Genomic DNA, 23,784 nt, shown 5'->3' on the forward strand with positions numbered 1-23,784 from the left:
CCTGCCGGCCCTGCCCGCTCCCCGCTGGGGCAGGGATGACAGATGCCCCCTCTGCTGCCCTGCCCTGGCCACAGCCCTGCAGCAGGTCCTGCTCTGGGGACATTGTTAGCTCCTGACACCTTTGTGCCGGAGCCAGCACGTTCCTGCTGCCGGGCCGGGCGTTAACCCCTGCAGTGCTGCACCCCGGCCGACACTGAGCAGCTCAACCCCGAACTGCCTTCTTGGACAGGTTTTTTTTTTCCCCCTGTTTCTCCAGCCTCACCCCAGCCCTCAGGGTCTGGCTGCAAACTGACCCCACCTGCCCCCCCTCCCCCCCCCCGCTTTTCCTTGCACCCAGGGGTGCTGGGACCCCTGGGAGATGAAAGCTTTGTGGCACTGCAGCAAAGCACAGCACCCTTCTGAAGGGTTCCTGAGCATGGGCTTCTGAAGGTGCCTTCCAACAGAGATCTCCTCTGCTGGCTTGTGAAACAACCCCAACTGTGCATCCCACGGGAGAGGCAGCATAGTCTGCCTCAGCCCTCACCACTGTGGCTGATGCCAGACCCCCAAGGCAGGAGCAGGACTCGACCCTGGAGCACAGAGGCTCCTGGGTTTCACCCCAGGTGACACACAAGCAGCAGACACATGCTGCCCAACCAGCATTTTGCCCTCAGTGAAGCCTTCTCCTACCTGGTGACAAGACCCCATGGGGCCTCTGGGCTTCTTTGGACCCTTTTTGGTTCCCTTTCATTTCCCTCTGGTCTCCCTTGATACCTCTTCGGCCACCCTTTGATCCTTCTTGGCCTCCTTTTGACCCCCTTTGGTCCCTCTTTGCCCCATATTTAGCCCCACTTTGGTCCCCTTTGGGTTCCCTTTTGGTCTCCTTCAACCCCCTTAGTCCACTTTTTCTTCCCTTGGTTCACCTTTGGTCCTTCTCTGATCCCCTTTGGGTCCCATTTTGCTTCCCTTGGTTCACCTTTGGTCCTCCTCTGATCCCCTTTGGGTCCCATTTTGTTTCCCTTGGTTCACCTTTGGTCCTCCTCTGGGTTTCCTCTGATCCCCTTTGGTCCCTTGTTGGGTTCTATTTTGCTCCCCGTTGACTCCCCCTTAGTCCACTTTGACCCCTCTTGGTCCCGTTTGGTGTCACTTTGTGGTCCCCATTGGCTCCCCTTTAATCCACTTTGGTCCTTCTGGTCTCCCTTACCCCCCCCCCCGTTTGGCCCCTTATGGTCCTCCTTGATAAGTCTTTGGTCTCCCTTTGCTCCCACTTTGATCTCTTTTGGTCCCCTTTGGTCCCCCTTTGGCCCCCTCTGGCTCCTCTTTGGTCCCCCTTTGATCCCCTTTGGTCCTCCTTTGATTCCTTTGGCTCCTCTTTGGTCCTCCCCTTCTCTCTCTCCATCACTTCTTCCACCTTTCAGCTCTTCCAGCCCCTTTCCAAGCCTCAGCCACCTCAGCCTGTCCCTTGGAATGACCTCACCAACCTAAAGCCAGCATCAGAACCCACATACCTGTCCTGGGTTTTCCTCCCAGCCTGGAGCCTGGATCCCAGGATCCACTCTTCTCTTTTGGAGTGAAGGAAAGTGCAGAAGGATCTCAGCCATCAACTGCAGAGCTCCAGCCCCTCATCTCCGCACCTCTGGGGCCAGGAGCTGGCTGCTGGGGACAGCTCTAGGGCAGGACCACAGCTCTAGGGCAGGACCACAGCTCTAGGGCAGGACCACAGCCCAGCATCCCATCCTGAGGCACAGCATCCCCACGGCCGAGGAGAAAGAGAGGGAGGAGGAGGAGAGGAAGAAGAAGGGGAGAGGGAAGAGCTCTAAGGAGCCATGGTGGAGAGGGAATGGCTCGGGTTTCAGGAGGGCATGGCTCGGGTTTCAGGAGGGCGGGCCGGGACACGTCCCTAAATTGGGTGCTGGCAGAGCCCCGGTGACGCCTCGGGGGAAGGGAGAAGCAATTTCCCAGGATTTGGGCTTGTCAGCTCCTTCCCACCTCCCGCTCAGAGCGGCCACCTGCAGAGGAAGGCAGCCTTCAGCACCTGGCTGCCCGAGCCAGCGCTGGCAGGTGGCAGGAGGGACAACCCCGACCCTGGGCTGGAGCTTCTCTCATGAGGCCAGGCTGAGAGGGCTGGGGAAGAGGAGGCTGATGGGGATCTTAGCAATGCTCACAAATATCTCAGGGGTGGGGATCAGGAAGTTGGGGCCAGACTCTTCTCAGTGATCCCCAGTGGCAGGAGAAGAGGCAGTGGGTGTAAACTTGACCATGGGAAGTTCCATCTAAACATGAGGAGAAACTTCTGTACAATGAGGGTGGCAGAGCCCTGGAGCAGGCTGCCCAGAGAGGTTGCGGAGTCTCCTCTGGAGACATTCCAAACCCCTCTGGATATGTTCCTGTGTGCCCTGTCCTGGGTGATCCTGCTCTGGACTGGATGATCTCCAGAGGTCCCTTCCAACTCCTAACATCCTGTGATTTATGAAACCTCCAGCTCTGCCCAGGGGAACTTAGAATCCAATCAAGGTTGGAAAAGACCTTCATGATCACTGAGTCCAACCATCAGGGTCAGCAAGTCCATTCCTGCAGATTCCCTCCTTCCCAGGGTGCTTTCTCCTCCTTTCCCCCCCATTTATCCTGTAGCAAACTGGGGGACAGCTTGCTGGGGGACCTACTCCACCTGCAAACCATGGTCCTCTCTACCTCCTCCTGGGAAAAAAGCTGCCCTCAGAGGTCCTTTTCTGCAGGATTTTTCCTGCTTAGCCATCCAAGGCAGCTCTGCTGAGAACATCAGAGAGACCTGTCACATCTTGGCAGTCTCAGCCCCTGGTGGGAGATGTCCAGACCCTAGGGCTGGAAACCTTCTCCACCCATCCACCTCCACCACTTTCTTCAGTGCCACACAAAATCCTTCAGGTCCTGGCTGGGAGCACCTCTGGTTTAGAAGGAACTCTCTTGAACCATGTGAAACCCTTCTGAATCATGGACTCATAGAATGGGTTGGTTTGGGATCTTCAAGATCATCCAGTTCCATGGCCATGGGCAGGGACATCTTCCACTAGCCCAGGTTGTTCAAAGCCTCATCCAGCCTGGCCTGGAGCACTTCCAAAGCTGAGGTGTCCACAGCTTCTCTGGGAAGCCTGTTTCAGTGTCTCACCACCCTCATAGTGAAGAACTTATTTCACCATGGTTGCAAGGAAAAGCCTGACTGTGAGAGACTCCTGGACCTCATCAGCCTTGAATGCCATGGGAAAAGGACCCTCAGGTGTGCTGAGCTCCCTGGGCTTGTGAGTTCTTAAGCTCCTCAGCAATTTTAGAAGTCTGCTCTGCTTTTGGCTTTGAACAAGTTCATCATATAACCCCAGCATGGAGGGGTTGGAAGGGACCTCTGGAGCTCATCCAGTCCAAGCCCTGCTCCAGCAGGGCACCCATAGCAGCTTGCCCAGGAGCACAATGCCCAGGGGGGGTTGGAAGCTCTCCACACAAGGACACTCCACAACCTCTCTGGGCAGCCTGCTCCAGGCCTCCAGCACCCTCACAACAAACAACTTTCTCCTCCTCTTCACATGCAACCTCCTGGCTTCCACTTTGTGCCCCTTGCTGCCCCTTGGCCTGTCCCTGGGCACCACTGAGCAGAGTCTGGCCCCAGCCTCTTGCCCCCCACAGCTCCTTTAGCTCTTGCTGAGCGTTGCTCAGCTCCCCTCTGGGGCTGCTCTTCTGCAGGCTCCAGTCCTTTCCTCCACACAGAGAAGGTTCTGTGACCCAGAGGGTTCCTCCCCTGGCTTTCTCAGTTCTCTGCTTGAGTTGCTCAACTGCTCCTGCACAGAGCCCAGATCTCTCCATGTCCCTGATCTCCTGGGCTCCACGTTGCTGTTCAGCACAAGGCAGGCTCTGCACCATCTCCCATCTGCTGTTACTTTCTTGCAGACCTTCAGCAAACAGCAAGGAGGCTTCTCTTCTCTCTCCCCCCCAGCAGCAGCCAAGCTCTCATTAGCCACCTCACAAACACAGGTTTCAGAGGTGCCTTTTAACTCTTGTTGTGCCTGAACTTTGCTGAAGTCCCCTCTGTCCTGGCCAGCTGCCAGAGCTGGCAGGCTGGAAACAATCAAGTCCAGCATCGATCCACATCCAGAGATCGAGCACCAGGGATGTGAGCCTGGAGCAAACGTGCAGGGTCAGAGCATCACAGAATCAGAGCAGCCTGGGTGGGGAGGGACCTTTAAAGGTCACTTAGTCCAACCCCCCTGCAGTCAGCAGGGATCTCTGCAACTAGGTTGCTCAGAGCCCAGTCCCAAGGATGCTCTTTTCCCTGTCCCTGTTGCTTCCTGGACCTTTCAAGCAGCATCTCAGGTAGGTTCCCTGCCCAGGTCCTTCCTGTGCATGCCTTGAGTGGCTTGGCACTGCCAGGCCGTGGGCTTGTGCTGCTCTGAGGAGCAGAACACAGAGGCAGCCTCCTCTGAGGAGCACCCACAGCAGCAGCCAGGCCAGAGAGGCTGTCCTCTTGCTCCCCAGCAAGAAAAGCTCTTTTTGTGCTTTGTGAGGCTCCTGCTGCCTCGTCTCGCTGGTGGCACTCACAGGACAGTGGCTTCTGGAGGGGTCTGAGTGAAGTGGAACCGTGTCTGTGTGCACTCAGTACCTGACACATGCCACAAGCAGCATCTGAAACAGCTTTCTCCAGCAGTGGGGTGCAGTCCACAGTGGCTGACATAGAATCATAGAATCCTGGAATGGTTTGAGTGGGAAGGGACCTTTAAAGGTCATCTACTCCTTGTCCCTGTCAGCAGGGACATCCCCAACCAGAGCAGGTTGCTCACAGCCCCACACAACCTGACCTGCACTGCTGCCAGCCATGGGGCAGCTCCCACCCCTCTGGGCAGCCTGGGCCAGGCTCTCCCCACCCTCAGGGTCAAACAATTTTTCCTAAGTCTGCACCTCTAGTCTAAATCTACAAATGTCACCAAATCTCTTTAATGTCACCATCTGGGCATGGGTGGGAGCTGGGGAAAACAAGAGACTCCCGAATCTGCAGAGAACACAGCCTGCAGAAAAATGACAAAAAAGGGCTTCTCTTTTCCAGCTGGGAAGAATCACAGCATGGAGGGATTGGAAGGGATCTCTGGAGATCATCCAGTCCAACCCCCCTGCTAAAGCAGGGCACCCACAGCAGCTTGCCCAGAATTCATAGATTCACAGAATGGGTTGGGTTGGAAGGGACCTTCAAGAACAGGCAGTTCCAACCCCCTCCCACCAGCCCAGGTGGCTCAAGGCCTCATCCAGCCTGGCCTTCAACACCTCCAGGGAGGGGACAGCCACAGCCTCCCTGGGCAACCTGTGCCAGTCTCTCCTCACCCTCACTGCAAAGAATTTCTCCCTCCTCTCCAGTCTCAGTCTCCCCTCTCCCAGCTCAAAGCCATTGTCTCTCATCCTGTCACTCCCAGCCCTTGTCACAAGTCCCTCCCCAGCTCTCCTGGAGCCCCTTCAGGCACTGCAAGGCTGATCTGAGGTCTCCCTGGAGCCTTCTCTTCTCCAGGCTGAACAGCCCCAACTCTCTCAGCCTGTCCCCACAGGGGAGGTTCTCCAGCCCTCTGATCATCTTTGTGCCCTCCTCTGGACCTGCTCCAACAGTTCTCTGTCCTTCTTATGCTGGAGGCCCCAGAACTGGAGGCAGTGCTGCAGGTGAAGTCAGAGCAGAGCAGAGCAGAGCAGAGGGGCAGAACCCCCTGGGTGCAGCTGGAGCTGTAGTCCCAGCACAGCTCAGTGCTGTTTGTTTGCCCACATGGGGACTTGAAGGCATTTCCTGGGAGCTGGGATGTGCAGGAGGCAGAGCAGTGCTGAGGAAGGGGCAGCTGCAGCCCCCAGAGAGCTTCAGCAGCCTGGAGTTTGGGGACAGGTTCCCATCCCCTCCCCAGACAAGCTCACCTTTGTTCCTCCCAGTCATCTGCTTCCTGAGCAACCTGCTGCAGGAACCACCCCAGCCAGGTGAGAGAGAGCAGCCCAAGGGCATGGTGCTGACAGCCCACCCGTGCCATGGGCTCCAGCCAGCTGCCAGTGCTGCAGAGGAGCAGCTCTGGGAGTGGTATGGAAGGGGGGATGGGAATCAGGGAGCTGGGGCCCCTTGGTCACCCAGGTCAGTCACAGCAAAGGCACTTGGTGTGGACTATGAGCTTTAGGGCTCACCTGTGACTTCCTCCTTTTTCTGTGACCCCTCTCATGACACAGAACCAGAGAATTGTTTCAGCTGGAAAATGTTCTGAGATCATCCAGTCCAACATCAACCCAGCACCACCATGGCCACCAAACCATGGCCCCAGGTGCCATGGCCACACCTTGCTTGAACACCTCCAGGGACGGGGACTCCACCACCTCCCTGGGCAGCCTGTGCCAGTCCCTGACCACTCTTGCAGCAAAAAAGTTTTTCCTCATCCCCAACCTAACCCTCCCCTGGCACCATTTCAGGCCATTTCCTCTCCTTCTAGCACCTGATCTTAGGGAGAAGAGCCCAACCCCCACCTCACTGCAACCTTCTCTCAGGGAGCTGTAGAGAGCAATGAGGTCATACAATCATAGAATGTTAGAGGTTGGAAGGGACCTCCAGAGATCATCCAGTCAAACCCCCCTGCCAGAGCAGGGCCACTCAGGGTTGTCCACACAGGAATGCATCCAGGTGGGTTTTGAAAGTCTCCAGAGAAGGAGACTCCACAATCTCTCTGCTCCAGGGCTCTGTCAACCTCACACCAAAGAAGTTTTTCCTCATGTTGAGGTGAAATCTTCTATGTTCAAGTTTGTATCCATTGTTCAGCAAGTTCTGCATAGGACAGCAATGTGCCCTTGTGGCCAAGAGGGCCAATGGTGCCCTGGGGTGCATCAAGACAAGCGTGGCCAACAGGTTTAGGGTGGTTCTCCTGCCCCTCTGCTCTGCCCTGGTGAGACCTCACCTGTCCAGTTTTGGGCTCCCCAGTTCAAGAGAGACAGAGAACTGTTGGAAGGAGTCCAGGGGATGCTGTGAGGATGATTGAGGGACTGGAACATCTCTGCTATAAAGAAAGGTTGAGATCCCTGGTGCTGTTTAGTCTGGAGAAGGCTGAGAGGGGACCTTATCAATGTCTAGAAATATCTGAGGGGTGGGTGCCATGATGAAGGTGCCAGGATGTTTTGGGTGGTGCTCAGTGATAGGACAAGTAGCAGTGGGTACTAGCTGAAATCCAGGAGGTTCCACCTGAACAGGAGGAGAAAATTCTTTGGTGTGAGGGTGCTGGTGCCCTGGAGCAGGCTGCCTAGAGAGGTTGTGGAGTCTCCTTCTCTAGAGACTTTCAAGACCTGCCTGGATGTTCTCCTGCATGACCTGCCCTGGGTGACCCTGCCTTGGCAAGGGATTGGACTGGATGATCCCCAGAGGTCCCTTCCAACTCTTAATGTTCTGTGATTCTGTCATTCACCCCAACCCTCATGGATGGAGATGCTGTGTCCAAGCCTGACACTTAGAGAACAGCTTGGCTTGGAAGGGACCATTAAAGGTCCAGCTAGACCAACCCCTGTAGATGGAGATGCCATGACCCAGCCTGATAGAATCACAGAATGGTTTGGCTTGGAAGGGACCTTCAAAGGTCCACCTAAACCAACCCCTATGGATAGCGACGCTGTGTCCAAGCCTGACACTAGGAATCCCAGATTTGGGTTGGTAAGGACTTTGAATGATCCACCTAGAGCAGGCTGGTGCAGACACCTCCGCAGGGTGGTGGCGTGCGGGCTGTCGCTCGGCGCAGCGTGCACTAGGTGGCATCTTTTGGCAGGGAGAACCTCGGGAGGCAGCCGCCAGGGGGAGCTGGCTCTGGGCAGGGAGCAAAGGCTGTGGTTTCAAAGCCGTGGAGATGTGGTGCTGAGGGCCATGGTTCCGTGGTGACCTGGCAGTGCTGGGTTCATGGTTGGACTCGATGACCTTAGAGGTCTTTTCCAGCCTGGATGACTCTGTGACTGTCCCGACTGGTGAAACACTTCCTGATTTTGTGACATCCTGATGGTGGTTCTGACTTAGGGGCCGCAGCCCCCATCAGGGAAGGAACCCAGGCGAGCTCTGACCTAGCTGTAGCACAGCCTGAAGCACTGAGGTCTCTTCCTACAAGCTCTTCCCGAGGCGCTCTCCAAAGAAACCCCAACAGCTCGGAGGGCTCTGACCCAGCTGCAAGCAGACAGAACCACTGGTACCGCCCCCAGCGCCACGGCCCCGCCCAGCGGACATGTAACCCCTCCCCCTGATGCGTAGACCACGCCCTCAGCACGACGGACCAGCCCAGCGGATACCTTAACCCCGCCCCTAGGGCTCTGGCCCCGCCCCGTCCTCCGTGCCCCAGGCGGCCGCGCTGGCGCATGCGCAGTGCTTGTCGCCGTCGGTACCGGACGCGCAGCCCAGCAGCAGCCGCTGGGGATCGCGGTGAGGGGCGCGCCGGGGCTGGGGGCGGGCAGGGCCGGGTTGGGTGCAGCAGAGCGCAGCAGAACACAGCAGAGCACGCAGCCCCTTCCCCTTCCCTGTGGCTAGCAGGGCAGGGCTGAGCCGTCCGTCGGGGCCTCCCGCGGGGCCGTCACGGTTGAGAGCGAACGGCACCGACGCGCGGTCGGCTCCGGTCCGGTCTGGCCGTGCCTGAGCCGTGGTGGAGCAGGCTGGGGGGAAGAGGCTGAGAGGGAACTGGGTCTTCCCCTGCGGTCCCTGGGGGACAAGGGCGCGGTTCCCCTCGCCCCGGGCCCCGGCCCCTCCTTCGCTCCCGGGGTGAAACCGGAGAGAGGCTTAACGCGGGGCGCTGGAAGCGGAGGGGCCGCGGTTTAGCCTGGAGGCGGTTGCCTGTGCTGCAGTGGGGCTGGAGAGTTGCAAGGGTGGGCTTGAGCTCTCCGGGGGCCGGGCGGAGGGTCCAGGTTGGCTTCGAGCCCCCCGGCTGCCCTCAGCAGGACTTGGCTAAAGCAGGGGAAGAGCCCTCCAGGTACTGGCCGAAGCCTGGTGGAGCCCTGCCAGGTTTGCACGCCCATATTTAAGGGACTTCCCACAAATAAATAATCTTCAGCGCCCGGAAGGACCCTGGAGCCCGCAGGTGGCTGCTAGGCTGGGTGTGAACCTGTGTTTATCTGCCTCCACTTTCGGACAGTGCCTGAGCCCAGCCCCTGCCCCGCCGATGGGCCGGCACTTTGTTCTGCTTCTCTTGTGGTCTTTATATTGCCTTCCCCGAGGGGACTCTCAAAGCCTCTTTTGAATGGAAGGAGTCCAGGTTTGGGGCAGTCGGGTTTGGTTTCTTCAGTTCTCTTGGCTGTCAAGTTGCCATGAGTGTGGGTGAAGGCTGGAAGGAGGCAGGGCAGTGGCTGGAGTTACCCCTGGCACCCCCTCTGCCCTGTTCTCCGGTCAGTGCTGGGTGCTGGTGTCGGCAGAGGTGTGCTGGGGCAGGAGGTCCCTGGCAGGAGCTTGCATCACTGTCTTCATGGCTTGTGTGGTGCTGGGCCTCCACATGCAGATGGGGTGAAGTGGGGGGGCCCTGGCTGGGTGGTTTGGGGGTCAGGGTGGCACGGGGCACCAGTGGGTGGCACGGAGCACCTGTGACACCATCTCCTGCACAGGGTCATGGGCTCATTACAGCCCCTCTACCTCCTGGTGCTCTGTGCTCTCCTAACCCCTGCCTAATCTCTTCCTGTGGGCCCTCAGCAGCCTTTCCAGCCCTGTTTCTTGTATGGAGCTTAACAAATCCCTCCTGGGCACCCTCATTTCTGAGCAACCTGCTGGAAGGTCTCTATTTTACCAAGCTGGGGATTATTTCTTTACCATAACCCAGCTCAGGGGCTCCTGAACCTCTTTTTTCTGTTGTTTTTATTCTTTTTTTCCCCCTCTCCACATGCGAGGCAATGTGTCAGTTAAATTCTTCTTGAGCACTGGCAACTTCACTGCAGAAGCTTAAAAAGGGACTTTGCATTTTTAGAAGTTATCTCAGCCCTGTGAATTTTAAGATCCTGCTTTTAAAGTGAAAGAAAACTCAGCTTTCAGGAAGTAGGAGAAGGTTTGAGTGTGAACCATGGCTTTCAAGTGCTTGCATTGCCACTGCTGATTGCTGGAGCTTGAGGAGCAGGCAGTGAATCCCCTGGGCAACAGAAGTGCAGTCCACCCAGAGCTCTGCCTGCCCAAGTCCCTGCTTGAAGCCACATGGGCAAAAGCTTCAGAGGTGGTGGTGGGATTCACAGATTGCATTGGGTTGGAAGGGATCCTCAAAAGTCATCCTCAAAGGTCCAATGCCCCTGCAGGCAGCAGGGACACCTCCAACTAGAGCAGGTTGCTCAGGGCCACACTGGATGTGATCTTGAATGTCTTCAGGGACAGGGACTCAATCACCTCCCTGGGCAACCTCTTCCAGTGTCTCCCCACCTCACTGTGCAGAATTTCCTCCTGATGTCCAACCTAAATCTGCCCTGCTCCAGTTTCAAACCACTGCCCCTCATCCTATCCCCACAGGCCCTTCTCAACAGTCTCTCCCCAGCCTGCCTGTAGGTCCCCTTCAGTGCTGCTCTAAGGTCTCCCTGGAGCCTTCTCTTCTCCAGGCTGAACTCCAACTCTCTCAGCCTGGCCCTGTAGTAGAGGTGCTCCAGCCCTCTAGGTCATCTTGGTGGTCTCCTCTGGACCCACTCCAGCATGTGAACATCCAACCAAACAATCCCAGTTGAAGCTCTGAGCCCACCCTGTGGATTACCTCCTCTGTGGAGGGCTCTTGGGAAGGGTTTTTAATGTTGCACTTAGGGTTTGGTTTCACTGGGGACAGGGTGGCCTGGAGGGTGTCAGACTGCAGCCAGCTCTCTTTGCAGGTTAAGCACTGGTTTAGGTATTGCTGTGACTTTTAGCTTTCCAAGGCATTTTAAAGCTCAAGGTGAGCTTCACAGTCCCTTCTGTTTAGCACAGAAGTGTGGCTGCTCCCTGCCTGCATCCCAAGGGCAGTGCTGTGCAAGCTGGGTGTGTAACACAGCCCAAGCTGGAGCCAGCTATGAGCCAGCAATGTGCCCTGATGGCCAAGAAGGCCAGTGGGGTCCTGGGGTGCATGGAGAAGAGTGTGGCCAGCAGGGCAGGGGAGGTTCTGCTCCCCCTCTGCTCTGCCCTATGGAGGCCACATCTGGAGTGCTGGGTCCAGTACTGAGCTCCCCAGTTGAAGAGAGACAGAGAAGTGCTGGAGAGAGTGCAGGGGAGGCTGCAAAGCTGCTGAGGGGCCTGGAGCAGCTCTGTGAGGAGCAAAGGCTGAGAGCCCTGGGGCTGAAAGCCTGCAGAAGAGCAGCCCCAGAGGGGAGCTGAGCAATGCTCAGCAAGAGCTAAAGGAGCTGTGGGGGGCAAGAGGCTGGGGCCAGACTCTGCTCAGTGGTGCCCAGGGACAAGGGGCAGCAAGGGGCACAAAGTGGAAGCCAGGAGGCTGCATGTGAAGAGGAGGAGAAAGTTGTTTGTTGTGAGGGTGCTGGAGGCCTGGAGCAGGCTGGCCAGAGAGGTTGTGGAGTGTCCTTGTGTGGAGAGCTTCCAACTCCCCCTGGGCATTGTGCTCCTGGGCAAGCTGCTGTGGGTGCCCTGCTGGAGCAGGGCTTGGACTGGGTGATCTCCAGAGTTCTTTTCCAATCCCACCAGGCTGGAATTCTGGTATCTCCACACAGTTCTGCCTTATTCCTCCCTGCCATGGGCTGACACTCTCAGCAGTCCAATGGAGTCAGCTGAAGAGCACAGAGCAACTCTGCTGCTGCATTTCTCAGCTTTCATCTTGATGTGCTGCTGAATTCCCAGAAAGGGGAAAGGAGCTGCCACTTTAGGCCTTTCTTTTGTTTGCCATAACTCAGAGACTCGTGTAATTTGGGCTCTCCTGCATTCCTTGCTTCCCAGTCCCTGCAAACAGCTGCTGGCTCAAGCAGCCAGAGCTGGCAGGAGGCTGCAGTATGCCCCTCACCCCTCCTTTGGAGCAGCAATACCAGAACAGGAGATATTTTTCCATTCTGATGGGGAATCAGGATGGTTGGGGTTAGAAGGGATCTCTTGAGCTCATCCAGTCCAACCCCTGCTCCAGCAGGGCACCCACATCAGCTTGCCCAGGAGCACAAGGCCCAGGGCAAGCTCCACACAAGGACACTCCACAACCTCTCTGGGCAGCCTGCTGCAGGAGGTTGTTCCTCCCCAGGGCCAGGACCCTGCACTTGCCCTTGGTGAACTCCATGAGGTTCCCTCTGCCCAATTGGCTCTGCAGCCTGTGCAGGTCTGGCTGAATGGCAGCACAGCCTGAGGGCTGTCAGCCACTGCTCCCAGTTTGGTGCCATCAGCAAACTGGGAGCAAACATCAGAGGATATGATGCTTGTACTGCCAGCCTGGCCACGTTCTGTGTGGGCCAGGACCCATTGTTGCCATCCCTGGGGGTTCAAGGGGCTTTTGTTCACCTGTCCCCTCTCACCCATTGTGCCAGTGTGTGTGACTGTGGTGGCTCTCTTCTGGGCTGCTCCTTTGCCATTGCCTGCTGCTGTTTCAAAAAGGAAGGAAAAGGATTCACCATCTGTCTCCAAAGAGCCTCCCCCAGCTCTTCCTGCTCTGCTTGTGGCTTTGGGATCTGCAGTTGAATATTTGGTGTCAACAACCTTGGGGTGGAAGAGGTGTTGGGCCTGTGCTTGGGGCTGAGAGCACCTAATGGAGGTGGGTGGGACAGAAAACCCTGCAGCCCTGTTTGACTCATGCTGGTGTGAGCGTGGGCTTGCTGCTGATCCCTGAGGAGATGTGCTGGGGAGAAACCTGTCAGAAGAACTGGGAGAGGCAGGTTCCATGGAGTCACAGAATGGGCTGGGGTGGAAGGGACCTTAAACTTCATCCAGTTCCAACCCCCTGCCATGGGCAGGGACACCTCCCACCAGCACAGCTTGCTCAAGGCCTCATCCAGCCTGGCCTTGAACACCTCCAGGGAGGGAACATCCACAGCCTACCTGAGCAACCTGTGCCAGTGTCTCCCCACCCTCACTGAAAAGAATTTCTTCCTCATCTCCAGTCTCAATCTCCCCTCTCCCAGCTCAAAGCCATTGTTCCTCATCCTGTCACTCCCAGCCCTTGTCCAAAGTCCCTCCCCAGCTCTCCTGGAGAGTACTAGCACCTCAGTTTCAGCTTTGAAACCTCAACTTTTAAGTTCCTGTTTTGAGCAATGAAATGACCATGCAGGGTCCCTGGAGGTGTTCTTGAAACCTGTGGCCATGGTTTAGTGGCCATGGTGATGCAGGGTTGATGTTTGGACTGGGTGATCTTAGAGTGCTTTTCCAAGCCAAACAACCTGGAGCACTGTGTCCAGTTCTGGAGCCTCTGTTACAAGAGGGCTATGGACATGCTGGAAGGTGTCCAGAGAAGGGCCATGAGGATGAGCAGAGGGCTGGAGCTGCTCTGCTGTGAGGACAGACTGAGAGAGTTGGGGCTGTTCAGTCTGGAGAAGAGAAGGCTCTGAGGTGACCTTCTTGTGGCCTTCCAGGATCTGAAGGGGGCTCCAGGAAAGCTGGGGAGGGACTTTTGAGGCTATCAGGGAGTGACAGGACTGGAGGGGATGGAACAAAGCTGGAAGTGTGGAGATTCAGACTGGATGTGAGGAAGAAGTTCTTCCCCATGAGAGTGGTGAGAGCCTGGAATGGGTTGTGCAGGGAGGTGGTTGAGGTCCCATCCCTGGAGGTGTTTAAGGCCAGGCTGGATGAGGCTGTGGCCAGCCTGATGTAGTGTGAGGTGTCCCTGCCCATGGCAGGGGGGTTGGAACTGGCTGATCCTTGTGGTCCCTTCCAACCCTGACTGATTCTATGATTCCATGATCAGGGGAGCACAAATCCCACGGCAGAGGTGGTCTGCAGAGCCAGGGTCTTCCCTTGGTACCGCGGAGCAGTTTGCACTGGTGTAGGTGCAGTGTGAGGAGCTGAGAGCAGGGGCTGAGCCAGGTGGCAGTGCCCTGCTGGGGAAGGTGTTGCTTCCCCTGCTGGCTGCAGCCTTGTGGGTTGTGTCTGTTCTGCTCTCAGTGCCCGTCTGAAGCCTGCCAGCTGTACGCCTGTGACGCACAGACCGCTCCATGCAGCGTGGGAGCTTCTCCCAGCTGGCTGGCATGGCAGCTCCCTGCAGATGGCAGCCTCCAGGGGAAGCCACCCACTGCTGCTCTGCCTCTTGAGAGGCCTGAACCTCTTCATTCAACAGGGAGGAAGCCCCCAGCTCCCTGCTGACTGCAGGGAGGTAAGCAGCAGTTGGTGATGTGAGACCTTAGGAGGGGGCAGGTGACTTGGTGTTCAAACAGGATGAGCCCTGCTCGTTCCCAGTCAGCCTCACCTGCTCATGAGCACCACCCTGGGCATCTCCAAAGCTTTAAGACAGATGGTCTGGACAGGATTCCTTGCAGTGACACAGCAGACAAGGATGGCTAACTAACAGACCTCTGGTGTGACAGGCTCATAGGATGTGAGGGGTTGGAAAGGACCTCCAAAGGTCATCAAGTCCAACCCCCCTGCCAGAGCAGGACCATAAAATCCAGCACAGGTCACACAGGAACACATCCAGATGGGCCTTGAAAGTCTCCAGAGAAGGAGACTCCACAACCTCTCTGGGCAGCCTGTTCCAGTGCTCTGTGAGCCTCACACTGAAGAAGTTTCTCCTGATGTTGAGGTGGAACCTCCTGTACTGGAGTTTCCTTCCATTGCCTCTTGTCTTATCCCAGGGTGCAACTGAACAGAGCCTGTCCCCTGCCTCTTGACCCCCAGCCCTCAGATATTTACAGGCATTGATCAGATCCCTCTCAGCCTTCTCCTCTCCAGCCTCTCCTCCCCAGGCAGTGCTCCAGGCCCTTCAGCATCCTTGGAGCCCTCCCTTGGACTCTTTCCAGCAGATCCCTGTCCCTGTTGAATGAGGAGCTCAGAACTAGATGCAATATTCCAGGTGTGGCCTCACCAGGGCAGAGTAGAGGAGGAGGAGACCCTCCCTGGCTCTGCTGGCCACACTCCTCTGAATGCCCCCCAGGACCCCTTTGGCCTTCTTGGCCCCCAGGGCACATTGCTGTCCCATGCAGAACTTGTTACCCATCAGCACTCCCAGCTCCTTCTCCACAGGGCTGCTCTCCAGCAGATCCCCTCCCAACCTGTCCTGCTGCAGTTTATTCTTCCTCCCCAGGTGCAGGACTCTGCACTCATCCTTGCTGAACCTCCTTAGGTTCCTGTCCCAGTCCCGCTGAGGCAGCTTGGTGACCACGTGGCAGCTTTGGATCTGCTTCTTTCCATCCCTAGGAGGCTCAGAGTGGGGGTGCCCTTCTGTCTGGGAGTAAATGAGGATTTCCTCACTACCCTGTGTGTCTTTCCTGGATGTCCCGCTGAGACAGCTTGGTGACCATGTGGCAGCTCAGCCTTCTCCTCTGCACAGCCCCAGGGCTCTCCGCCTCTCCTCCCCGCGCAGTGCTCCTTCAGCATCCTCGTTCTCAGCTCTCTCTGTTTCTCCCTGCAGGTTCTCCAGGCGGAAGATGTTGTGAGGCCAGGCGGCAGAGCCTGCCGGCAGCTCGGACGAAGCCATGGCAGCGGCGGAGGGAGCGGCCGGCGGCTCGGCCGGGCCGGGCCCGTCGGGGGCCGGCTCGGGGCAGGGCGGCGGCGCGGCCGTGGCCGTGTGGGAGTGGCAGGATGAGCTGGGCCGCTGGAGGCCCTACCCGGGCGGCGTCTGCGCCTACATCGAGCAGCAGTTCCAGGCCTGCCAGCAGCGGGGCCGGCGCTCGGGCACCGGGCTGGGCAGCAGCATCCCGCTGGGACAGGCGGACCCGGCCCTGGCTCCCTATGTCATCGACATGCCCAGCCTGACGCAGTTCCGGCAGGACACCGGTGAGGGACGGCGCGGCCCCGGGACGGGCGGCGAGGGGGAGGCTGCTTGGAGGTCAGAGGGAACTCATCCGGGCAGGAGAGACCTGCAGGGCTGTGCTAGGCGCTGCTCTGAGCGGTGATGTGCTGCGGAGTCGTGGAATGGGTTGGGTGGGAAGGGACCTCCCAGGCTCATCCGACCCCCTGCAGAGCAGGGACAGCCCCCACTAGAGCAGGCTGCCCAGAGCCTCATCAAGCCTGACCTTGACTGTCTCCAGGCGTGGGGTCTCAACTGCCTCCCTGGCCAAACTGTTGGAGTGTTTCCACCACCCTCCTGGTGCAGAACTTGTTCCTCACATCCAATCTCAATCTCCTCTGCTCTCATTTCAGTCCCACACACACCACACCCCCCCCCCATCCTGTCTCTGTAGGCCTTTGCAAACAGTCCCTCTGCAGCCTTCTTGTGGATCCTCATCAGGTACAGTCCACTTGGAGACCTGTAGCTGGTGGTGTTCCTCAGGAATCAGGACTGGGGCCAGCCTTGATCAATGTCTTCGTCAGTCACCCCTGGATGAAGGCACAGAGCCTCCCCTCAGCCAGTCTGCTGATGGCACCAGACTGGGAGCAGTGGCTGACAGCCCTCAGGCTGTGCTGCCATTCAGCCAGACCTGCACAGGCTGCAGAGTTGGGCAGAGGGAACCTCATGGAGTTCACCAGGGCAGGGTCCTGGCCCTGGGGAGGAACAACCTCCTGCAGCAGGACAGGGGAGGGGGGACCTGCTGGGAAGCAGCTGCAAGGAGAAGGAGCTGGGAGTGCTGGGGGGGGACAAGTTCCCCATGAGGCAGCAATGTGCCCTGGTGGCCAAGAAGGCCAATGGGGTCCTGGGGTGCATGGAGAAGAGTGTGGCCAGCAGGGCAAGGGAGGTTCTCCTCCCCCTCTACTCTGCCCTAGGGAGGCCACATCTGGAGTGCTGGGTCCAGTTGTGGGCTCCCCAGTTGAAGAGAGACAGAGAAGTGCTGGAGAGAGTGCAGGGGAGGCTGCAAAGCTGCTGAGGGGCCTGGAGCAGCTCTGTGAGGAGCAAAGGCTGAGAGCCTGCAGAAGAGCAGCCCCAGAGGGGAGCTGAGCAATGCTCAGCAAGAGCTAAAGGAGCTGTGGGGGGCAAGAGGCTGGGGCCAGACTCTGCTCAGTGGTGCCCAGGGCCAGCACAAGGGGCAGCAAGGGGCACAAAGTGGAAGCCAGGAGGTTGCATGTGAAGAGGAGGAGAAAGTTGTTTGTTGTGAGGGTGCTGGAGGCCTGGAGCAGGCTGGCCAGAGAGGTTGTGGAGTGTCCTTGTGTGGAGAGCTTCCAACCCCCCCTGGGCATTGTGCTGCTGGGCAAGCTGCTGTGGGTGCCCTGCTGGAGCAGGGCTTGGACTGGATGATTTCCAGAGGTCCCTTCCATCCTCACCATGCTCTGGTTCTGAGATCTCTCTGCTTTTCTTGCTGCTCCCTGGACAATTAGCCTGTGACAAAGTCACTGCTGCCTGACAGGAGTCTGGGCACAGGCAGCACCATCCTGCTCTGCCTCATCATGGCCCCTTAGATCTCAGAGCTTGTGAGTCAGAGCCCTCGGAGCTGCAGACTTTCTTCCTGCCCCCCACTGGAGACCCCACACATAAAAAGAACTTGTTATAATTCAGACCCTCCTAATTTGAATCCCTTATTCTCTCTGCCACTGCAGTCCCAGCTGCTTTCCCTTGGCACACAGCCCTGTAGGAGCTGCAGCCCCCACAGAACGTCGAGGAGCTGCAGCAGAGCATTCCTCATGCTGTGCTCTGCCAGGCTGCCTTGCCTCCTCCTGGGGAGGAATCACAGAATGGGTTGGGTTGGAAGGGACCTTCCAGACCATCCAGTTCCAACCCCCTGCCATGGGCAGGGACACCTCCCACCAGCCCAAGTTGCTCAAGGCCTCATCCAGCCTGGCCTTGAACACCTCCAGGGAGGGGACAGCCACAACCTCCCTGGGCAACCTGTGCCAGTGTCTCCCCCTCCCACTGTAAGAATTTCTTCCTCATCTCCAGTCTTAGTCTCCTCTCCCAGCTCAAAGCCATTGTCCCTCATCCTGTCACTCCCAGCCCTTGTCACAAGTCCCTCCCCAGCTCTCCTGGAGCCTCTTCAGGTACTGGAAGGTTGCTCTAAGGTCTTCCTGGAGCTTTCTCCAGGCTGAACAGCCCCAAGTCTCCCAGCCTGTCCCCACAGGGGAGCTTCTCCAGCCTCTGATCATCTCCATGGCCTCCTCTGGACCCTCTCCAGCAGCTCCAGCTCCTTCTTGTGCTGGGGGCCCCAGAACTGGCTGCAGTGCTGCAGGTGGGGTCTGAGCAGAGCAGAGCAGAGGGGCAGAATCCCCTCCCTGTGCTGTTGCTCTCCCTGCTCTGGATGCAGCTCAGCACACAGCTGCCTGCTGGGCTGCCAGGGACCATTGCTGGCTTCTGGGACTCCCCCAAGACCTTCTCCTTCAGGCTGCTTTTCAGCCACTCCATGCCCAGCCTGGATTTGCACTTGGGATTGCCCTGACCTGGGTGCAGGACCTTGGCACTTGGCCTTGTTGATCTTCATGAGGTTGGCCTGGGCTCACCTCTGCAGCCTGTCCAGGTCCCTCTGGATGGTTCCCTTCCCTCCAGTGTGTCAACCACACCACACAGCTTGGTGTCATCTGCAGACTTGCTGTGGGTACCTGGATCCCAGGTCCAGTGTCACCTACAGAGATGCTATAGGCAGGGCAGGCAGGGCTCAGACTCTCATTTTCATTCCCATTTGTTCCTCCTGGGCTCAGAAAGCTCTGAAGCTGCTGGCATTCTTCCTATCCTCTCTGCTTCTTGGCTCCAGATGTGTGCTGAGCAGCTGGAGCTCAGAAGGGGTGGAATGCATGCTCCTCATCTCTGGAAAATCCAGGGAGATCCCAGATTACACACTGGGAATGAATGGCTGCTTTGGACAATGCTCTCTGCAGCACTTTGCCAACATGCCCCAGTCATGGCCCAGCCCCAGCCCAAGCTGGGCACCACACTGGCTTCCTGCCAGGCAGAGCAGTAAATGAGCCCTGACTGGAGCCAGCTGCAGGATTGGGCAATTCCTGCTGGAAAGGGAAGTGGTTGGAGCAGATGCAAGTGGTCAGCACAGCTGCATCCCTGTTTTGATCCTCTCTTGGTGACCTCAGGATGAGTGTTTTGTGGCAGGGCTCTGGGTGAGGAGCTCTGGGAGCTGGGTGCCTTGGCAAGGTCTGCTGTGGCTGCTGGAGCAGCTGGAGGCCCTGCTGCAGTCTGGCTGTGAGGAGGACAGAGTGGAGCAGCAGAGCTGGCACCTGTCTTGTTTTCCCAGAATGATGGAATGGGTTGGGTGGGAAAGGACTTTCCAGGCCATGCAGTCCCACCCCCTGCAGCCAGCAGGGACAGCTGCAGCCAGAGCAGCTCACAGCCCCACACAACCTGACCTGCACTGCTGCCAGCCATGGGGCAGCTCCCACCTCTCTGGGCAGCCTGGGCCAGGCTCTCCCCACCCTCAGGGTCAAACATTTCTCCCTTCTCTTAACTCTGAATCTCCTGGGTTGGATGAGACCTTTAAGATCATGGAGTCCAACCCTGACCCCAGCACTGCCAGGGCACCACCAAACCATGGCCCTCAGCACCACATCTCCACAGCTTTGAAGCCCCTCCAGGGATGGGGACTCCATCACGGCCCTGGGCAGCCTGGGCCAGGCCTGGACAGCCCTCAAGGGAAAGAAATTTTTCCTCATGTCCAACCTAAACCTCCCGTGGGGCACCTTGAGGCTGTTTCATTTTGTCATGTTGTTGTTACCCTTGAGCAGAGCCCAACCCCCAGCTGGCTCCAGCCTCCTTTCAGGAAGCTGTAGAGAGCCAGAAGGTCTCCCCTCAGCCTCCTTTTCTCCAGATAAACAACCCCAGTTCCTCCCCAGCCCTCTTCTCCAGACCCTTCCCCACCTTTGTTGCCCTTCTCTGGACCTGCTCCAGCTCCTCAATGTCCTTCTGGGAGTGAGGAGCCCAAAACTGAAGCCAAGATTCAAGGTTTGGCCTCCCCAGTGCCCAACACAGGGGCACAATCCCTGCCCTGCTCCTGCTGCCCACACCATTGCTGATCCAGGCCAGGCTCTGGTGACCTTCTTGCCCACCTGGGCACTCCCTGGCTCATCTTCAGCTGCTGGCAACCAACACCCCCAGGTCCTTTTTCCCCAGGCAGTTTCCAGCCACTCTGCCCCCAGCCTGGAGCCTTCCTGGGGTTGTTGTGACCCAAGGTCAGGACCCAGCCCTTGGCCTTGTTGAACCTCATCCCACTGGCCTCAGCTATGGATCCAGCCTGGCCAGATCCCTCTGCAGAGCCTCCCTGCCCTCCAGCAGATCAATGCTCCTTCATCTTGTGCAGGTGTTGGCTAAGGTCATCCTTGGAGGTGTTCAAGAACGGTGTGGCCATGGCACTTGGGGCCATGGTTTAGTGGCCATGGTGGTGTTGGGTTGATGGTTGGAGTGGATGATCTTGGAGGTCTTTTCCAACCCAAACAGTTCTGTGATTTTCCCTGGGATGAGACCTGTGGCTGAGTGCACATCATGGCTCCTCCTGCAGCATCTCCCACAGGTTCAGGGGGATGCTGTCAGGGGGCAGCTCTGTGAGCCTCCCAGCACAGGTAGCTGTGTGACCCTTGGCACAGCTCTGCCATCCCCTTTCAGTGGCCCAGTTCTGGGCATAGCTTTGTCTCTCTGCAGAGCTTTGGTTCAAAGTGAGCCTTTTGGAACCAGCAGCCAGCTGACCTTTGCCACATTCTGGAGAAAAGAATCCCTGCAGGAAACATCCCCATGGAAAAGAGAGCAAAACAAACAAAAAAAATCATTATATTGGTGGTTGTCATCTGCTCCTTGGCTGCCAGACAGACAAATAGGCTCTTCACAGGAAGCCAGGGAGAATAACAGGAAGGCAGTGTGACTGGGACCAGTGTCCTCAGCACTGGGATGGACAGCTGTGCTGCTGGGCAGGATTAGCCCTGGCCTTCAGCTGCTGCTCCAGGAAAATTAGCTGGAAGCAAGCACAGAGGAGCAGCAGAAGTTGTCCTCTCACCACAGCTGTTTGCCCACCCTGGAGAGGAATGTTGGGTTCCCTGCCAGCCTGGGGGAACAGGGGAATGTTTTCCAAGCTCAGGGCTTTGGTCTTGCTGTTGGCTCCTCAAAACTCTTCTCCCTGCTGTTTTTGGAGGGTGTGAAAAACACATCCTGCTCACCAGCTTCTCCAGCCCTCTCTGTGCTGATTTTAGCTTCTCAGCTGCCAAAGGAGCAGGGCTGGGCCTTGCTCATCTTCTCCAAGGGCTTTCTGACACCTTGCTGTCCCCAGGGTAGTCCTCTTCTTCCTGGGAGCAGGTTCCCTGAGTGTGGTGCATTTCTCACCACCTTCCTTCCAGCCTGGTCTCATCCCCAATCCTCCTCCTCTCCAGCAGCTCACCCCTGATGTTTCCCACCTGTTGAGGCCAGAGGTTTGTGATTCTGAATCTCAGCAGGAGCTGCTTGCTGGATAGGAGCAGTCGTTGCTGGTTTGTTCTTGGCTGTTTCTGCTTCCCCATGGAAGATGTTGGGATGAAGGCAGCCTCAGGCAGTTTGCAGGTGACACCAAGCTGAGCAGCAGTGTTGGAGGCCCCACAGAGGGACCTGGCCAGGCTGGATCCATGGCTGAGGCCAATGGGATGAGGTTCAACAAGGCCAAGGGCTGGGTTCTGACCTGGGGTCACAACAACCCCAGGAAGGCTCCAGGCTGGGGGCAGAGTGGCTGGAAAGTAGCTTGGCAGTGAGGGGACCTGGAGTTGCTGGTTGAGAGCAGCTGAAGCTGAGGAGGGAGTGCCCAGGTGAGTAAGAAGGTCACCAGCAGCCTGGCCTGGATCAGCAGGAGCAGGGCAGGGATTGTGCCCCTGTGCTGGGCACTGGTGAGGCCACACTTTGAGTCCTGGGTTCAGTTTTGGGCTCCTCACTCCCAGAAGGACATTGAGGAGTTGGAGCAGGTCCAGAGAAGAGCAACAAAGGTGGGGAAGGGTCTGGAGAAGAGGGCTGGGGAGGAGCAGCTGAAGGAGCTGGGGGTGTGCAGCCTGGAGAAGAGGAGGCTGAGGGGAGACCTCATTGCTCTCTACAGCTCCCTGAGAGGAGGCTGGAGCCAGGGGGGGGTTGGGCACATGCAGCAAGTGGCAGGACAAGAGCAGATGGCCTCAAGTTGTGCCAGGGGAGGTTCAGGTTAGATATTAGGAACAATTTCTTCCCAGAAAGGGTTCTCAGGCACTGGCCCAGGCTGCCCAGGGAGGTGGTGCAGTCCCCATCCCTGGAGGGGTTTAAAATGCAGATGGCTGTGGTGCTGAGGGCTGTGGTGCAGTGGCTTAGCGGCAGTGGTGTGGCTGTGAGCTCTGGGTGAGCAGCTGCCATTGATGATCTCAACAGGTCTCTTTTAACCTTGACAGCTCTGTGGTTCTCTGATTCAGCCAACCAGAGCCTGGACACAGGGACTGTTGGGTTTTGGCAGCTGGAGCCAGGCTCTGCTCAGGGATGGCCAAGGGCAGCACAAGGGGCACTGGGGGCAAGCTGGAGCAGAGGAGGTGCCATGGGAACAGAAGGGAAAACTTTGTCACTGTGAGGGTGAGAGAGCCCTGGAGCAGGCTGCCCAGAGAGGTTGTGGAGTCTCCTTCTCTGGAGCCTTTCCAAACCCCTCTGGATGTGTTCCTGTGTGAGCTGCCCTGGGTGACCCTGCCCTGGCAGGGGGCTTGGACTGGATGATCTCCAGAGGTCCCTTCCAGCCCCTCCCATTCTGTGACTGTGACCCTCGTGTTGCAGGAGGGCTGTGCTGCAGCACTCTGGTGGTGTCTCTGCAGTTACTCTGTTGTCAAGGCTGTGGGAGTTAGGTTTTTCTAACCAGATCTGTGCCTCAGCCTGAGTTTTTTTATCTTCTGCTAACGTCAGGAGGCATCTGCCATGGCTCTGCCTTTGTGCTGGGGTGTGGCTGGCTCTGCATCCTCTCTCCTTCCCTCCTTTCCCACCCTTCCTCCCCACAGCTTTTGAACCTGCTGCCAGCCCACAATCAGATCTGGCAGAGGGACAGGGAGCTCTGGGTCTTGCCTTTCTCTGGGCTTGGTGAGCAAACCCAGCCCTGCTGGGAGGAGAAAGTCCCTTGGTGTCCCTGGTGAAGGAGAGGAAAGGGAGAAAGGAGAGAGGGAGAAGAGAGAGAGGGGAGGGCCACTGTGCTGCAGACATCAGAGGTCTGTGCAGAGTTGAACCACTGAGACAGTGTTCCCCTGACTGCCTTAATGCCCTGCTCACAAAATGCTCTGAGGGCTCTGAGGCCAGGCTGAGAGTTGTTCTGCCTGGAGAAGAGAAGGCTCCAGGGAGACCTGGGCTGGTGGGAGGTGTTCCTGCCCATGGCAGGGGGTTGGAACTGGATGAGCTTTAAGGTCTCTTCCAGGGGGATTCTCCCCTTCTGCTGTGCTCTGCTGAGACCCCACCTGCAGTGCTGGGGCAGCTCTGGAGTCCTCAGCGCAGCACAGGCAGGGACCTGTTGGAGAGAGGGACCAGAGGAGGCCACAGCAGTGTTGGCAGGGCTGGAAGCCCTCTGCTGGAGCCATGCTGAGAGAGTTGGGCTTGGGCAGCCTGGAGAAGGCTCCAGGGAGAGCTTCTGGTGGCCTTTCAGTGCTGCAAGGGGAGATCAGAAAGCTGGGGACAGACTTTTGAGCAGTGCCTGTTGGGACAGGCCAAGGGGGGATGGTTTGAACTCAAAGAGGGAGATTGAGAGTGGAGAGAAGGAGAAATGTTTGACCCTGAGGGTGGGGAGAGCCTGGCCCAGGCTGCCCAGAGAGGTGAGAGCTGCCCCATGGCTGGCAGCAGTGCAGGTCAGGTTGTGTGGGGCTGTGAGCAACCTGCTCTGGTTGGGGATCTGACTGCAGGGGGCTGGAACTGGATGACCCAAACCCTTCCCAGCCAGCCCAGGCTGTGACTC

At 57.8% G+C, this 23,784-nt stretch overlaps 2 protein-coding genes across 2 annotated transcripts in view; one reads left to right on the top strand and one right to left on the bottom strand.

The window, feature by feature from the left end:
* SSC4D (scavenger receptor cysteine rich family member with 4 domains) overlaps nucleotides 1-15,506 on the bottom strand; it is a 55,158-nt gene extending 39,652 nt beyond the window's left edge. Inside the window, exons 1-4 of the mRNA XM_054394239.1 lie at nucleotides 15,376-15,506; nucleotides 8,530-8,720; nucleotides 8,266-8,413; nucleotides 8,085-8,143 (exon numbers count right to left, since the gene is read on the bottom strand). Coding sequence (XP_054250214.1) covers nucleotides 8,085-8,143; nucleotides 8,266-8,413; nucleotides 8,530-8,720; nucleotides 15,376-15,506 — 529 coding nt within the window. The remainder of the gene's footprint in view (nucleotides 1-8,084; nucleotides 8,144-8,265; nucleotides 8,414-8,529; nucleotides 8,721-15,375) is intronic.
* Nucleotides 15,505-23,784, top strand: part of DTX2 (deltex E3 ubiquitin ligase 2) — a 45,342-nt gene continuing 37,062 nt past the window's right edge. The window contains exon 1 of the mRNA XM_054394240.1: nucleotides 15,505-15,805. Coding sequence (XP_054250215.1) covers nucleotides 15,505-15,805 — 301 coding nt within the window. The remainder of the gene's footprint in view (nucleotides 15,806-23,784) is intronic.

This window comes from Indicator indicator, chromosome 30 (assembly GCF_027791375.1).
Source record: "Indicator indicator isolate 239-I01 chromosome 30, UM_Iind_1.1, whole genome shotgun sequence".
Taxonomy (NCBI): Eukaryota; Metazoa; Chordata; class Aves; order Piciformes; family Indicatoridae; genus Indicator; species Indicator indicator.